A 17028-nucleotide genomic window follows, 5' to 3' on the forward strand; every position below is an offset into this window, starting at 1 on the left:
TATAAAGGTGTCGTAATTAAGATCATCAAATTAAAAATGTTACCTTTAAGAAAAAAAAAAAAAATGGGAGGGAAAAATTCCCTCGCCTTTTGTGGACAAATCCGCCATTATTTCTTAATCACCGGCGAAGAAGAAACCCTAATTAGCGGCTACCTCCATCGCCGCGCTGTTAAGAGTGAAATTGAGGGCGGTCGAGGAAGAAGATGGCGATAGAGATGCCAAGAGGTTTACCATTTGCGGTCGACACATTTGGACCGTACACGACGACGACGAAGAGAAGAAAGAGACATCATTTCTTAACACACGCTCACAAAGATCACACCGTTGGGATTTCTCCTTCTAACGTTGTCGTCTTCCCTATTTATTCTACTTCCCTCACCATCTCTCTTCTTCTCCAACGTCACCCTCAGGTATTTTTTTTTTAATCTGTTTCCTCCTCTCTTGTCTTCGTGTGCGTGTTCTCGTTCTCTGTTGTCTCAAATACTGTTGTAATTGTGTGTGTAGCTTGATGAGTATTGCTTCGTGAGAATTGAAATTGGGCAATCAGTGGTTGTTGATGATCAAGATGGTGACTTTAAAGTTACTGCCTTTGATGCCAATCATTGTCCTGGTATGTTGTTCCTTATTTGATATTTGTGAAAGTCTTATTTAGCAGCTGTTCCAAATTGAGAGATCTCTCTTTTTGACGAACTTTTTCAGGAGCCGTCATGTTCTTGTTTGTAGGAAGTTTCGGTAACATACTTCACACTGGTGATTGTAGGCTTACTCTGGATTGCCTACAGAGTCTACCTGAGAAATTTGTGGGAAGAAGACATGGCATGGCTCCAAAATGCTCTCTTGATTACATTTTCTTGGATTGTACTTTTGGGAAAGCCTCTCACTCTCAGAGGTTTCCTAGTAAGCATTCTGCTATTAGACAGGTGATCTTGAGTTTGATCATATCACTTCTCTTTATGAACTGGAGTCGTTTCTTTTGTGTAGAGAGAGTTTCTCACATTATTCCATTGTTGATTTCTTTGTTCAATGAAATCAGATCATCAATTGCATATGGAACCATCCAAATGCACCAGTTGTATATCTTGCTTGTGATATGCTGGGACAAGAGGATGTTCTGTTGGAAGTTTCTAGAACGTTTGGCTCTAAGATTTATGTCGACAAAGCTACAAACTTGGAGTGTTTCAGATCGTTAATGGTTATAGTTCTTGAAATCGTCTCTGAGGATCCTTCTTCGCGGTTCCACATATTCAGTGGGTTCCCTAAACTGTATGAAAGAACAAGTGCAAAGCTTGCTGAGGCCAGATCGAAACTTCAGAATGAACCTCTTATCATCCGCCCTTCAGCTCAGTGGTATATTTGTGATGACGAAGATTATTCCGAAAGTGGAAGCCAAATCCAAAAGCAGAGGAAAGTTAGGTTTAGTGAAGCTGTCAAGGATGAGTTTGGTCTTTGGCATGTGTGTTACTCTATGCATTCATCCCGTGAAGAATTGGAAACAGCGTTGCATCTTCTTTCTCCGAGATGGGTTGTATCAACTGTTCCTTCTTGTAGAGCAATGGAACTCAACTATGTGAAGAAGAACTGTTTCATCAGTCGGTTTTCGCCTGGTGATCCTTTCTGGAAGCTTCTAGACATCGACATGGAAGTTTCTTCAGTTGCAGCAGCTGATACTCACACAGTTGCTCTTAGTTGCTGTCTCATGAGTGAAGAAATTATTCTGGATTCTGCAAAATCGAAGCTAGAACCTGTAATCGAAGCATCTAGCAAAAAGAAGAAGCTTCTGAGTTTATCCCCTGAAAAAAATCTTCCTGTAACTCTGTTTGGGAGAGCAAGGCTAAGTTCTCAAGAATCTAATCAACTACATGAGAGAAAAGTCATACACACTGAATCTGTATACACCAACAAAACCTCGCCGGTATTGGAAAAGCTGAATGTAAAGGAAGTAGTTGAGTCGTTACAAGATGATAATAAAGAAGAGGCAATAGAGAAGGAGTCTTGTAGAAACGTTTCTTCTTCTTCTTCAAGGGAGATTTGCAAGGATCTTAGTGGGGATTTGAGAAAGCTATACAGATCAATGAACGCACCTGTGCCTCGGCCTCTACCATCTTTGATGGAGCTTATGAACGCTAGGAAACGCTCTCGGAATCACTTGACTTTGTAGCGCAGGTTTTTGTGTTTGACATCATAGCCTGATCGCAGTCTCAATCCCAGTCTCAATCCCTCAAAAAGATATATAATTTTTTCATGTTTGAGAATAGTTTGTAATAATTGTAACATTGATTATTTTTCCATTGTAACCATTCATTTCAACTTAATCACAATTTTTTTTTCAAAAATAAATTCTAAGATAAGCATGGCTTTTATCAAAAAATATATATATATATATATATATATATATATATATAATTATTAAAAAAAAATAAAGTTGAAGGATGGAGCAAGAGTTATGTGGACATGGGTTTGACGATAAGTGTATTGTAGAATGGTTTGGGACTAGTCACTTTTGTCCATTGTGTGGTTTCGAGCTACCTTGCGAAGATCAATGAAGAGATGGAAGGATTCGGTTACCAAATTCTAACGTTTGTTGTTGTTAATTTAGTTTCTATGATTCGTTTTTTCTTTTTTCTTAGTTTTGTTTAAGAAACAAAAGCATGAGTAGTATGATGACTCTCTCAAACATTATCTTTTGTATTAACAGAAGATGTTAGCTAAGGGTCTTGGCTCTCTCTCTATATATTTATATTCAAAGTAGAGAAGAAAGGTTTTCAGATTCTGATTTCATGCGTTTTGAAGTTTGAGTATCCTTGACAGAAGAATCATCATGACTTGATGATGATGATGATGATGTATCAATGTTATCTTCAACAAGCTTTCTCTTGTTAGAAAGGCTTCTTAAGGTTTTGCATTCCTCAGCTTCGTTTCTCATTATAAGTTGTTTTATTCGCTTTACATCTGCTAGTTTCACCGGTTTCAACAGGAACTCCTCTGCTCCTTCCTTGAGACATCTGTAAATAAGAAGAAGAGATTATTATTAACCTCATATCTGATTTGTATTATTATTATTACACATTAGACGATCACTTACTCTTCTATACGAGGTAAGATGTTCTCAGATGACATAATCACTACTGGTACTTCTCTGAATGCAGAAGATTCCTACAAATATTAAAAAAGGAGCTTTGTATTAGCATCAGAAAGAAGCTTCTTTATTCAAGTTCTTAATTACACAGATTGATAATATATAAAAAAAAATCGATAATTGTTATTGTGTTACCTTAATCTTCTTGAGAAGATCATAGCCTGTTAGTCCCGGCATTGAGTAATCCGTCACTATCAAATTCACCTTCAAATCCTGTTATAAATTGAATCACAGAGTTGTTAAAAAAACCACACTTTGACAAAATCAGATCTTATAACCAAAAGAATAACTTAAAAGGCTGATCTATTTTTTAAATCCGTATGATCATAAAATATCTCTCTCTCAATTTCCTTAGGATTTCTCAATAGCCAAGCAGATTTGTAGATAACAAAGATATAAGGGAAGAACTTTTTATTAAGAACCTTGAGATTAGAAGCTCCTTTGTCTCCATCTAAGCCAAGATACTGCAAAGCTCTAGTTCCACTCTCTACAGTCGTCACTGCAATAACAAAAACAAGAAGACACTCATAAGTAAAAAAAAAAACAGAGGAAAGTTCAAAGTTTTTTATTACTAACCATAAAAACAGAGCTGAGTGAGCTAGAGAGAGAGATTATACCTTTACAAGAAGAGATTCGAAGCAACCTCTCGATGACTTTACGATCCACAATACTATCATCAACAGCGAGAACATGTAACTCCGGGGGAGTAACGGTTAAATCTCCACCGGCGGGAATCTCCATCCTCATAACATCACCGACCGCCATTGTCAAACTCAGAAGAAGAAAAGAAAGAGAAGAAGTAAATAGGTTAGGGGGAGAAAAGAAAGAAAGAAAGGTATGGATTTGGATTGAAGACAAAGGAAACTAAAGAAATCAATGTGATAAAAAGGAAGAAAGGAAAAAGTTAAGGTTAGGTGGACATAAATATGAAAGAGATGATGGGATGGTGGGGTTTACTAAGTAAGTACTCTAGAGAAGAAGAGATTCGGAAGATCGGATCTTGCGGGTAAGATCTTTGAAGAGGAAACAAAATCTTACAAAAAAAAATTTGGGTCAAGTGTTTTGATGTTATGTGTTTGGGAAGTGTCAGAAAAAAAAACCAAAGGAAATGGTTTGTGTCTTCAAAGGTCAATATCTTTGGGCACCGAATCTTTTTTAAGATTTCAAAGATCTTTGTTTGGTCTGTTTCTTTCAATCCGACAGCGACAACTCCCTCCTTACGTGGAACTTTCCTTCTTCTTTTAGTAATTTTTTTACTTCATTTTTTTTTTTTTTTGTTCGTTGTTTACTATACTCCTAGTTGTTGTTGCCTTACTTAATATTTTGCATTGTTTATCAATCTCTTGCTAAAAAAATCGACTTTTATTTATTCTAATCTATACTCCTAAAGAAGTTTAATGATTAACATTGTTATATTATACTGTATCTTTTTGTGTGGATAATCATATAGTATTACTTCTTTAGTTAGTGATTCATCAATACTCTACTAAATTTATATATGAACAATGGCATGATGTTGATATCAATATATATATATATATCTCTCTGACCACTTGTGATATTTGTTTAGGTCAAATTATTACGAGGTTATCTTAATTTTTTTTTTTGGCGACAAAAGAGACATTCCTTTTTTTTAATCTATTTTTGACATCGTTTCAGTTGAGTTTCCTTTAGTATTTTTTTTTTGGTCAAATGAGTTTCCTTTATTAAATTGAATTTTATTTGTATGCAATAAAGGCACTCCGTTTAGTGGACCATAGTGTGATTTTGTGAAATCTCTTTTGCTTTTGGACAAAATCTAGAGAGAAAAATATGGACAAAGTATTATCGGGTGGATCCTTTTGTCTCAGTTTAAATATTTTTTTAGCCAATTGCAAGATGGCTTAAAGGCAACAACAGGACATTATATTTGGTTTGAGATTAGTAAAAATAATTGCAATGTCGGTATGTATTGATATATATTTTAGTAATGATAATAGATATCAGTTTGGTCATTAGCCTTCCTCTTGGATCTATATTTCTTAATAGCATTACTGGACAACTTACTTTCAATCGTATTCTATGATTGGGCACTCCTGATAGCTTTAGACTATTTAAAAAATCAAGTGTAAAGATTGGATTGTTTTCAAAACGTTTGTCAGCTGGATCTATAGAATCTGAACTTATGTATGTTCTTTCCTCACCTACATTTAAAAATTAGTCATCACATAAGGGTTAATTACATTCTAATAACGAAATCAAATTACTGGAAAAAGGAAATTTTGAAACAGAAAATATTGTAGTTACCTTCTAGCTGGTCAAACATATAATCATTAATAATGCTAACATCTTTATTGGTCGGACATAGGATTGCTCTTTCTTGAAAGAAGAGTGGATCTTTTTTTTCTTTCAAACACTTAGGATCTCCATAAACCTCCCTGCTTATAACCTGAATAGGATTGTCTGCTTCTGTGATTAAAAACTCATCAGGAATATATATCATCGCTTCACCGTCATTAGGTTCACCGATCTTTCCATCACCAACTTTAAGTATCCATTCTGAAAAATCCTTAAGCTCTTTAGCATTTGTGGGATTCAAATCCTTTGCAAGAAGCCTCATATTTTTGGTTAATCTCATAACTTTGCAATGCTCCCAGAGATAAGAAGCATTTAGTGCACTCATACATATTTCAGCTCTTCCAGCATTTGGAATGATTGGTAGCACCTGTCTGAAATCTCCACCAAAAACAACCACTTTTCCACCAAATGGTCTGTTACCAGCTCCTTTTATAATATCTGAGAGACTTCGATCTAACGATTCAAAACAGTGTTTGCTCATCATTGGAGCTTCATCCCATATTATCAAAGATGCTTCAGCCATTAGTTGTGCTTGATCAGATCCATGACTCATTGTACATACACTACTTTCATGAGGATTAATAGGAATACCAAACCTAGAATGTGTTGTCCTTCCACCTGCTAGTAAGAGAGAAGCAATACCACTGGATGCAACATTCAAGACAATTGATCCTCTTGCTCTTAATGCTGATGAAAGAGTCTTATAGAGGAAGGTTTTACCGGTTCTTCCAAAACCATAAACAAAAAATACACCACCCATGTCATTATCCACTGCTTCCATGATCTCACTGTATACTTGTTTTTGCTCATATGTCATTGACTTTATCCATCTATCATGTTTTTCCTTCTGCTCATCACGATTATAGTTTTTCTCATCCACAATCAACACATTTGTATCATCGAGGAAATCTTTTGGTACTTGAGGCATTGTTGGAAAAGCTTTCAAAGATGTTCCATTGCTTTTTAAAATGTTATCTATATCTTGTAAGGCAAACCTCTGCTTCTCCTCATCAGATAAAGTGAGTTCTAAAATGAAAAAAAAAAAATCATCACAAACAGATAAGAATATACATATCTTTTAACCACATTAAGTGTAATGTAAATTTTAAAAAACTATATATATCCGGTCGTTTAAAGTATGCTCTCCTTTCTTTCTCAATATCTTCAGATAGTAGTTCCCATGTTTTTTCCCAAACAACCTCTGGTTGTGATAAACTAAAAGATTGTAGCATGACAACGAAGAGACAACGTAAGAATGTTGCCATACTCCAAAAACTTGTTCTTACTATATCGTCAATATACTCCTGATCATTGTCAAGCAATCCAAGAGCAAAACATGCCTCTTCGTAAGTAGGATATACGACACCTTTAACAGTCTTGATGTCATCAAAACATTCTGGACCTGTCTGACTGTTTAGAAGCACTCGTAGATAATATCCATCTTCCATACCAATAGGAACATAGTTTATCCTTCCAATAGCAGCACCTGGTATCTTCCGGAGATTGAACTTCTTTCTCTTCCCATCGTACGTGAAGAACTCAAGAATTTGTGCATAAGTTTTTGTTTTGGCCAATGAACTAACCTTATTCAATTCAAACCAAGCGAGGAACATATAATTGACTAACTCACCTCTATCCAAAACGGTTTGTATTTCATCATCACCCTTGAAATAAATTAGATGTTTCCCTTCTAGATGAAAAGACAACCTTTGAACTGATGTTGATCTGTAAGTTATTGGATTTTTCAAAATTCTCCAACCTGCTTCGCAAGTTGATACATACCTGCGATTTAAAATTGAATCAAATGTTGATATATAATCTGACAACCAAGTAATAACATAAATAAATGTTATATGATGTTTAAACGTAAGATCAAAACTTATCTATAAGAGCTTCTACCTGCAATCAAAAAAATCTTTTATCTCATCACCACTACTGTTACCATCAGAATTTGTAACCGAACTCTCCTTCCTAACTTTGTTGCCAGCCGAACTTTCTTTGACTCCTTTTTTTTTTGAGGATGGCTCCACAACAACAGCAACCTGATCCTGTCCTTTTTGAATATACTTGAATAAGTACTTAATCGAACCTGTTTGGTTACACCACTCGACATTAATGTGTGCCCGGTACCGTAGTAACAATACTTTGTTATATGGTATAACATAGCGATTGTCACACTTAAAACCATTCTTCTCAACAAAATGCTTTGTTTTCCTTCTTCTATAAACTGGAAAACCTTATTTATCAACTGTTGTGTGATCTACGTGCTTCTTGGGGAAAAACTTTGAACATTTGCCTTCTTCCATACATGGTGAATTCATGTTGAGAGACCCACATGGGCCGTGAATCATCAGATCCTTAACCATCTCATATAGTTCAGGTTCCTTATTCTTGTTTGGAATTTCAGCGGATATCATCTTGTCGATGTCTTCTGCTTTTGGCAATTTTGAATCTGGGTGCATCCACAATAAAATGTGGGCATGGGGAAGTCCTCTCTTCTGGAACTCGATTGTATACATAGCTGAAATGGGTTTAGAGCGAAACATATTAAACAAAAATCTTGACCAACACAAATCAGTTGCAAAACAAAGTATCAATTAGAAAGAAAAAACTTACATGACAATATCCGGCCTAAGATATGTTTCTTTTTTAGATCATCCATTAGAGAGTTGAGCTTCATCTTGAAGACTCTACTTATAATCTCTGGCCTATCATCAGTGTTCAAATTTCTTGCTGAACAAAACCGTACCAACTCCAGCCATTTTGGGTTGCAAGTGAAGGTGATAAACAAATCTGGGAAGCCATAGTACTTACATATTGTCATTGCATCTAGATACATATTCCTCATATATCTAGGTCCACCAACAAAGGAAGCTGGCAAGTAACATTTAGTTCCTTGAGCATTCAGATCTGTGTTGCCTTGATTAGCAGCATCCTTGACTGTATCATAATTAGCAGCCCTCACAGTTGACTGATTCAGCTTGAGATAAGTTAATATGTTTGTTTCGATAGTGGTGTAAGCGTCTACTAAGAATTGTTGGTACAATCTCTTGGACATTAGCAGATTATGTGATTCGTTCTTCCTTTCCTGTATGCGGAATGCAAACCATTGCCGCATGCTGATACACTTCTTCTCATTGGTTGTATCTGGATTCTTATTCTTATTTTTTCCACCACCTGGTCCTTTACGTATTCCTGGTCTGTAACCATCCTCACCTTTTGGAAACAACAAAGGATATTGAAGAGCGAGATACGATGGATGTATTTCACTGATTCTCTGTAATTCTCCTGATTTTTCTTCAACAACAATGTCACGAGTAGGCATCTCTACATGAAAATCCCCAGGAATCAATGCAGCAACCTCTGATGCAGTGGGAACTGCGTATGTTCATCCATCTTTTAAACGATCACTTACTATTCTCATGTGAAAGCTTTCTTCAGGATTAGTATCTAACCGCTCTTTCGCTGATCTGAAGTTTTAAATGTATGGGTTGACATCATCTAACATCTTGATTATAGCTGCAATTACTTGCCTTAACTTTTGTTTTTTTGTTTTTATATTTTCTTCCATTCTTAGATTTGCTGAAAAAAGAAAACCGTATATTAGAAAATGTAAACAACTTGCTTTGATATCGTTTTCTGTATCTTAAAAAAAATCAATTAACATACCTTAAAATACCAGCTCTGTTTTCCACCTCATTCTCTGTATCTACGATATACAGTTGTGAAAACTTTGGAAAATCACCATTGATAGGTTTCTAACTACCAAGTAGATGGTAATTCTCTCCTTGTATCTGAAACATATTTGGACCTCGCCCTTTAACAACAAAGTTTTCGCAACACCCACCTAGTGAAGTAAACGAAAAGATCATGTTGTATGCTCTGACATTTTCCCTGAAATGCCTACTCAATTCATCATTGTTTGTTAGGAGAGCAAATAACAACTCAGGCTGATTGTGTAGTAAAGGCAACTTTACAGCTCCTTGTAAACAACATTGGGTAAATGTAGGATTTTTATCCCTCCTGTTTCTGTTAATACGCTCCCCATACCACATGATAGCGCCACAATATGAACATGAGTACGTAGGGTCACCATGATCCAAATAATCTACAGGTTTTAAAAGTTCAATTAAAATTGGTTGTTTGTAGTTTGAAAATCCAATTGGTAAAGTCAAAGTTGGATATCATACCTGTAACTTTTTTTTTAGCTTTAGTTCTCGCCGTCTTTTTAGTTTTGCAATCAAAAGCTTTCGTGATACTTTCATCTAACATGTCCAATATTTAATACCCTTTCAGGACATCGTAAGGGATATCCTGAAGTTCACCATCATCTCCCGAAACTTCTGACTCAGTATCTTCAGAACTGCTGCTGCATTGGTATGTTTGTTGATCTTTACCTCCATTTCCTTATATGTTTTAATCATGATCATTAGAGGTAATGGGTAATAATACTCCAGTAAAATAATACAGATATTGAATTAATGATTCAGGTTGAGATCTAATCTGGGAATTGTGACCCTAAGATATCCACATTGGTTGTTCGACAAGAGTTAGATACACAACCTTGGGTGTTTATTGCTGGTTCTACTGTTGTGGGATCATTGGGTTTCTTTTGCCTTGCAAGAAATTTCGCAAGCCTTAGGGAATTTTTCGGTCTTGTAAGTATTACTCCTTTGATGCTATAATCGAAGCTGATTTGTTTTTAAAAAACAATTATTAAATTGATACATTAGCTTGTTGATACATTTATAATCTGCTTCTATAAAAAACATTTATCATCTTTTATCTTGTTACCTTGTTTGCTATTTACAGATGGAGGACTTATTTGTGACCACCTGCTGCTGGATTGTCTTCGTTTTGTAGGTGGTGTATCTTCAACAATTTCGGTCTGATACGTCAAAGATGTGTCACTCTGTGATTTCTGGAATGATACAAAGCCATTGCTCTCATTTGTACCTGATTGAAAGCAGCCCAAATGGTAATTGCAGAATTTTTTAAAAGTGAACAATCGTAATCAGTATCCCCAATGAAATTATTAACATAAGCAAACCTTGATGAGATATTCCAGATTGAAGATGGGAATCTTCAAATCGTTCGTTTGTTGCTTTCCTCTTGCTTGACGATGCACGCAGGTCAGGATTAGTCTGCTCAGTAAGGTTTGTAACGTCAGATAATACTCTTCTTGGTTTGCCTTTGAATCGATTAGTATAACCAGTTTATAAGAAAACCATTGGCAATATGAATAATGAGTCAAGGTATATTTCAACATAGAATTATTTTTATCAAAGGAATCATATTAAGATAGAGGTTTTGTTTCAAATCAGATTAACATGCTTTGGTCTTGAGAAGGAAGGGGACGTTCTTCAAGATTTGCAGCACAATGACTATTATCAGGTTTGTACTTTAAATTTTTGAAAACTCTTTTGAAAACTGCTTGAACTTTAATAACATCTCCATGATTCCTCTGAATGTTTGGATTCATGTTTTCGTCATTGATTGGAGCCCTCTTTCGCTTCGCATTAGTGAGTTGTGGGACTTTCTGGGATTCAAGAGGTATAGTATTTTTCCTCTTCTTCATTTTTCAATCTGAGACAAACTGAATTCTGTGTAATTCAGAATTTACACATAAGATAAAACATATGGTGCACGAAATAATATAATCTAAACAATAATTGAAAGGAGATCAAATTAGTTGTTCTGTTTTTATTTATGGTCACAACCGATTTGATTTTCTTTCTAAAATGGTAATATTAACTTAATCACACAAAATTTAAGCCACGATTTACGGCAACTGTTATATTGATTTTCTTTAGTTATCGATCCGATAGTTATCTCAAATAAACATTCTCAGTAATTCCCAGTTGTAGGTATGACATTAATAGTAAGTCAGTCTGATATTAATATTGAAATGTTTGGTATAGGCCTCGATTTATGAATTGTAACAGCCTGAGTAGTTGTGTTAAAAAAACATAGTCGGATCAATCTAAATCTTCTGATCGGGTTTGTTTGTTTCTCTGTAGGGGTACCAATTTTTTAATTTCCCTGGATTATGATTCAGTCAACTTTTGTAAAAGGGTGGCAGGTTTGTTAGCAGACCCTTACTCTTTTTTATATCCTTCATTGTTTATTAATTTTGCAAAAGGAAATCGTTTTTAAATAATATTATTAAAATTCAACCCAACCAATGAAGAGAACAAATCCATAGTATGGAAAAAAGTTTCAAATCTAACCTATTCTGATAGGATAGGCCAGGTCAAAACATAAAAAAACCATACAAATTTATTGAAAATGAATCAAAATAAACCTTCTAACTAGACCCTACACGATCATAAGAACCTTGTTAACCCTCATCTGCTTCATTTGTTGGAGCTTTTACACCAGCCTCATCAATGGCTTCTTTGATTGATGGTAGACATATCTTTTTAGATGTTGAAGAGTGTGCAGAAGCATCTTCAGTAGCTTCTTCTTTACATTTCGATGAAGGTGTAGTGACAGATGTCCCAATGTCATGACCATGAGATACACAATCTTGGTCCTACAAATTACAAAGCACATCATAAAATATATCTAATATTCGTTCTGACTCAGAATCCTGAATTTAGTTGCCTTAGTTTCTTACCTGATCTTCAATAGATATCACATCCCTAGGATCAGCAGGTGCTTCTGAATCTTCAATATTATCAACATGTGTAGAACTATCACCCATTTCTACGTAAGAAACTTTGTAAGTCTCTTTGCCATCCACAATGTTAGAGGTTTCTACTGAAGCAAGAAACATAAAAGTTTTGCCCACCAATGATTGCAAAGCACCCGGCACAATGGTAGGATCTTGTATCTGAAAGTTTTTGATTGTTATTATAATCTATACCTAAAAGAAGATACATCATGACATGCTAAATTAAGTTATCGATTTAAATAGGGTTTTCTTAGTATACCTCATCATAATTTCCTCCCAAAACATCTGTTGCAGTTTGGTTGACCAATTTGAGAGCATTGTGGTCAAATAGGATAAACTTAGTTTCACTAGTGCTATCCATCACATCAAGAACTAACTTGTACCTAATTTTTATCACACCAAAGAAGAACATCTGTTTCACTAAATTAGTGACATGGAAAATAAATACAAAACAACGAATATTATAATTTTGATAACGAATTACCTGCAGTTCACCTTCGTCACATCCTGATTGCAAATCTTACATTCAAACAGTGGTTTTTTGGTTTTGCTTACAATTTTGTTCTCCTTTTTTGGTATCAAAAACATGTTCCCTTGAACTTCACACAAGTAAAGTAATACCACCCAAACTCCATATCGATGTGGTAAATAGCACACACCAGCTTAAACTTCCCTTCCTATAATACAAAAATACCAAAATGAACACCACCATGTATCGCTTAAACGTATAAAACTCAATGATTAAGCATGTTTTTAGCACATTAAAATAACATTTTATAATATACCATCGTTGCTTCGAGGAGGTCTGAGATAGTGCTTCGAGGAAATTGATTGATATAATCAACCTTATCATTGTTTTGCTTTAAAAACTTACAGTTTCTTTCACAGAAAGTAAGTTTCAGATCATCTTTAGACAGCCTGCAAAACACATTTTATACTATTAACTTCAGATCATATTTTATAGAAAAATATTCAGAATATTTAGATATTTGGTTTCTTACGTAGACACAAAATCAAGCACATCAGGGTGGTCTGGGTTGATTAACATCAACGACATGTCGTATGCATTTGAAATTGTCCTTGTACCTGTATAAAGATCAAAAACATGTTCCATCATTTATCTATAACTTTGGACACACATGATTGGAAGGTGATTAACATAAACTTTAAACACGAACCATTGTATGAATTTATCTTTGCAAGGCGGATAAAACATATGACCATAGAATCATTTGCATCATGACATACTGTCCAAATGGTATCAGCAAACTTACCCCACAGAGTGCATGATAAGCGCTCGTCAAACCAATATTTAGTGTTTAAGAATCCCTAGATAAACGATAAAGCAACTCAAATTTATACTCTTTTTTATATTACCTAGCATTACGCAGCTCAACCTCTACTCTTTTCTTTGGCTTGTCGTTGATCTCGGAAGTTTTCATTTCACCTCTAGAAACGACCTGTCCAACAACATCTAATATCCATATCCAAATTAATCAATTATCGTAGGTACAGAAATTTTGCTTTTACCACTTCTTATAAAATAGGTACCTATCAAAATGTTTTCATTCAAACCATCTTCTGCAAGAATATCTGAATATGTAGCGAGATCCAAGAAATAGTCTGGTGACAAAGGAGGACACCAGGTTATGATTGTGGAGTTCATGATCGTCATCTTGTAAGGATGATTGGTTGCCCTAAACTTCCCAGAAGATCTTGTTAGCTGAAAGTTTTCGATGGTTCTCCATTTGCCAAAGACAATATGTCTTTGGATCTTGTTCAACTGCTACTTCTTAAGCGTGGCATGGATCAGAGTACCCTAACAAATATATATATATATATTAGAAAACACAGCTTTTTAATCTATTAGAAAACACAACTTTTTAATCTATTAGAAAACAAAGCGTTCAAGTAAAAAAAGAAAAACTTACATTGATGTCAGTCAATATCATCTCAATTGTTTCTCCAGTGTAAACTGTGTATTGCTTCCAGTTGTGTACAATTTTGACTTTGATCCTCCATGTTGTTTTGAATGTAAACTGTGTATTGCTTCCAGTTGTGTACAATTTTGACTTTGATCCTCCATGTTGTTTTGAAGGGTTTGATATCGGACAGAGGAGTTGTACCATCATTGCCGACCATCTGCGATTCCTTGGTGAGTGTTTGAATTGTTATATTATGCTTGATGTGTTTGTATAGCTATGACGTCTTATACTGTTTTTATATTAGTAATATAGGTGAGCTGTTGAGATCGTAGTAATTATAAAATATATTTTCAGTTATTGTATTTCAATAACTGAAAGATTGTGTTTGATATTATCGATATGATAAATTGCAGATTTGGATAGTTTTTATGATGATTAAGTCACGGATATTAAATTAATTATGATGTAGGTAGATTATCAGTTATTGTTTTCCTTTGATAGTAAGATTGGGTTTGATGTACAATGATTTTGAGAAGATTGTGCGAATATCCATTGCTATATTTGTTCTGAGTATTAAAGATTTTGAGAAAATGGAAATGATAAACTCAGTTTTGGATCGTTTTAAAGATGAATAATTGTCGGGTACTAAATTAGTTTTGAGGTAGGCTTGTTATTCAGATACTTACGGGATTGCTTAGCTGTTTATATATTTTGTTATACTTATTTCCTAATTATCTTATGATTTGTGTTATAGGTATATATGGAATAATCTGTTTGGAAACGTGGAAAGCTTATTGAAGATCCGAATAGAGTTATACTTTGTTTTTAAAACCATCATAAGGTCCGCGTCTTTTTGCTGGTTATTTTTACCAAATTGTCCCTTTTTAAATTTTTCTTCTTCTTTATTTCTTAGAAGCGTAAGGGTATTTCATGTCATAGAGGGAAATATTATTTTTTTTAAGCCTAAGTGTACTTCCCAATTAATAGTATAGATTTTTGCCAATTACAAGCATATATGAATGATATTTTTGCGGATTACAAACAAAACGGAGTTGCACTATATCATTCATATACATGCGATCGAATGCTGAAGAAGAAACTCGTACGGAATAGATCACTGTTAGATGATTACCTGAATCAAGAAAGCAAGAAAAAAAGACGAATCTTGGACTTTGTTCTCAGTTTCTTGCTGCGAACCTCTGATAAGCAACGATAAATCACAAGGTTTTAAATCCAATTGAAAAGTTCTATCGTTATATGTGTCACAATCGCCGAAGAAGATTTTACAAGAAAATATCAGTGTTAAATGATTACCTGAATCAATATCAATGTTGGGCGTACGTTGATGAATAGACTCTTCTCCGACAACGTCTATGCCATATAAATAATATTTTTGCCGATTACAAGGTTTTTTTTTCGCGACACAAGGGGATATTGTTTATTTGTTTTCATCATTTCATTTAAGTTGTTAATTGATTTTTTTTTGTTAAGTTGACCATTGTGTGATATTGCGAAAACCTGTTTTGGACAAATCTAGACAGAGTAAAATCTTCAAAAGTTGTGGAGGAGGTTCCTTTATATTTTTCATAACATCTTTTAGCCCGATTGCGATAAGACATCGACAACATTTGTTTTCTTAGCTTTAATTTAGAATCTTACAAAAACTTTGAATCGATTTGATAGCTACCTACAAAATCTAATATGATTGATGATAGCCCTCCCACCAAACAGCTTCGGGAACATGATGTTTGAAAGAAAAGTAGAAAACCCTTATTTGTTATTTGAAGAATATAAGAAAAGTAAAATTAATTATTGCGATATTTACACATGTATAAACATTGGATGATCGTGCCAAAAAAACATTGATGATAAGAACATCACCAAAAAGAAAAGGAAAAACCATCAATATGTCTCACATTTTCTTACTTTTCAAAAAGTTGATTCAGTATCACTGCAATTTCATATAGAACAAATAATATTTTCAAAAGCTTTTTTCCCCTAGGAAAGTACTACAGTTTAGTGTGTAATTAACATAGCCTGGTCATTTACATTTGAACAGTTTTGAAAAATACCCAACTATTTTATTTTAACTATTTCTAATATATATGATTTCGGATTTACTTTTGATTTACTAAAAAATAAAGCTTTTAATTTATGTATTTTTCAAACTATATAACTCATAAATAGAATAGTTTAGATAAATAAAAAACCTTGAAGAAATCTGTTTTTCTCCTATATATAACATATGTAGTAAATAAGTTGACCATGTGTTCTAACTTTGGGTGGTTTGGTTAAAAACACAGAGACAAGATGGGATTTTCTCTAGCTATCTATGTATGGAAATTGAATAATTTCGTTTATTTTGTTTTTGTTTCTTTGTGTTGGCTTAATCTAAAACGATTTAATTTTTTTAAGATACTCATATTTTGGATTTTTTTTTTTTTTATCTATCTCTCTTGTTTTAAAAAATGCATTTGATAAACTTCAAAAAGTATATTATAGGAAAAAAGGAATGGGGAATAGAGTACATCCCAATATTTGAAGAATATAAGAAAGATTGTACAGAAAATGGATGATGAAAAATGGTATATATACATATGAGATAGAAAAATGGATTCGTTTTGTAATGAGCAAGGAGGAGTGATAGATAAGTTTTTAGAAGATAGTAGGAACCAAGAGAATTTGCAATATTTCTGATTAGATTTTCCTAAAAACCATTCTAGCAATATTTTGATTTACTTACCTTAGTAATCCCATGCATTGTATTTTGGTTACAATTTACAAGTAATGAGATGAGTTAGTAGTCTCATTGCAAACTATACAAAGAAATTACAAATTTGCTTATACGGTGAACTACTTTACTCTTCTCACTTGAAATGCAATAGATACATTGTTCCGGTTTATTTCTGGTTTATTTCTGATTTATTTTAGTAACATACCGGCACTTATCTGAT

At 34.1% G+C, this 17028-nt stretch overlaps 3 protein-coding genes and 1 long non-coding RNA gene across 6 annotated transcripts; 2 read left to right on the plus strand and 2 right to left on the minus strand.

Annotated features, from left to right (window-relative positions):
• Nucleotides 1-14: 14 nt before the first annotated feature.
• Nucleotides 15-2337, plus strand: LOC104740603 (uncharacterized). 3 transcript variants are annotated; one of them, XM_010461257.3, is made up of 4 exons: nucleotides 15-410; nucleotides 505-610; nucleotides 700-920; nucleotides 1034-2337. In XM_010461257.3, exons 1-4 carry the CDS (start codon nucleotides 204-206, stop codon nucleotides 2156-2158), a joined length of 1659 nt encoding a protein of 552 aa, XP_010459559.1. In that variant the 5' UTR covers nucleotides 15-203; the 3' UTR covers nucleotides 2159-2337. The 3 variants fall into 3 exon arrangements, with proteins under 3 accessions (XP_010459559.1, XP_087341448.1, XP_019091338.1); XM_087485322.1 differs by having other exon boundaries at nucleotides 724-920; XM_019235793.2 differs by having other exon boundaries at nucleotides 761-920.
• A 324-nt stretch (nucleotides 2338-2661) lies between these two features.
• Nucleotides 2662-4266, minus strand: LOC104740604 (two-component response regulator ARR7). The gene is made up of 5 exons (XM_010461260.3): nucleotides 3754-4266; nucleotides 3559-3635; nucleotides 3272-3349; nucleotides 3083-3153; nucleotides 2662-3002 (listed from the first exon to the last, which is right to left on the minus strand). The coding sequence occupies exons 1-5, from the start codon at nucleotides 3899-3901 to the stop codon at nucleotides 2741-2743; spliced, it is 636 nt and encodes a 211-aa protein (XP_010459562.1). The 5' UTR covers nucleotides 3902-4266; the 3' UTR covers nucleotides 2662-2740.
• A 790-nt stretch (nucleotides 4267-5056) lies between these two features.
• Nucleotides 5057-9573, minus strand: LOC104743390 (uncharacterized). Its single transcript, XM_087485952.1, has 7 exons — nucleotides 9143-9573; nucleotides 8211-9055; nucleotides 7809-7995; nucleotides 7372-7709; nucleotides 6588-7128; nucleotides 5423-6499; nucleotides 5057-5319 (listed from the first exon to the last, which is right to left on the minus strand). Exons 2-7 carry the CDS (start codon nucleotides 8796-8798, stop codon nucleotides 5057-5059), a joined length of 2994 nt encoding a protein of 997 aa, XP_087342078.1. The 5' UTR covers nucleotides 8799-9055; nucleotides 9143-9573.
• Nucleotides 9574-9784: 211 nt separating this feature from the next.
• On the plus strand, nucleotides 9785-15086 carry LOC147927952 (uncharacterized). The gene is made up of 8 exons (XR_015580416.1): nucleotides 9785-9850; nucleotides 9964-10131; nucleotides 10337-10451; nucleotides 10542-10629; nucleotides 10798-11026; nucleotides 11494-11555; nucleotides 14248-14304; nucleotides 14829-15086. It is a non-coding gene; the product is annotated as an uncharacterized LOC147927952 (long non-coding RNA).
• The last annotated feature ends 1942 nt before the right edge of the window (nucleotides 15087-17028 follow it).

The sequence above is a fragment of the Camelina sativa genome, chromosome 14, assembly GCF_030686135.1.
Source record: "Camelina sativa cultivar CO46 ecotype springtype chromosome 14, ASM3068613v1".
Lineage (NCBI taxonomy): Eukaryota > Viridiplantae > Streptophyta > Magnoliopsida > Brassicales > Brassicaceae > Camelina > Camelina sativa.

Coding starts and splice junctions, on each gene's coding strand:
- LOC104740603 (XM_010461257.3), top strand. CDS start 204: ATGGCGATAGAGATGCCAAGAGGTTTACCATTTGCGGTCGACACATTT. Junction 611..699: donor TGATGCCAATCATTGTCCTG/GTATGTTGTTCC, acceptor GAACTTTTTCAG/GAGCCGTCATGTTCTTGTTT. Junction 921..1,033: donor AGCATTCTGCTATTAGACAG/GTGATCTTGAGT, acceptor CAATGAAATCAG/ATCATCAATTGCATATGGAA.
- LOC104740604 (XM_010461260.3), bottom strand. CDS start 3,901: ATGGCGGTCGGTGATGTTATGAGGATGGAGATTCCCGCCGGTGGAGAT. Junction 3,350..3,558: donor AAGGAGCTTCTAATCTCAAG/GTTCTTAATAAA, acceptor AATTTATAACAG/GATTTGAAGGTGAATTTGAT. Junction 3,003..3,082: donor ATCTTACCTCGTATAGAAGA/GTAAGTGATCGT, acceptor TCTTATTTACAG/ATGTCTCAAGGAAGGAGCAG.
- LOC104743390 (XM_087485952.1), bottom strand. CDS start 8,798: ATGCCTACTCGTGACATTGTTGTTGAAGAAAAATCAGGAGAATTACAG. Junction 7,710..7,808: donor TCTGATGATTCACGGCCCAT/GTGGGTCTCTCA, acceptor TTGATAAATAAG/GTTTTCCAGTTTATAGAAGA. Junction 6,500..6,587: donor TAAACGACCGGATATATATA/GTTTTTTAAAAT, acceptor TTTTCATTTTAG/AACTCACTTTATCTGATGAG.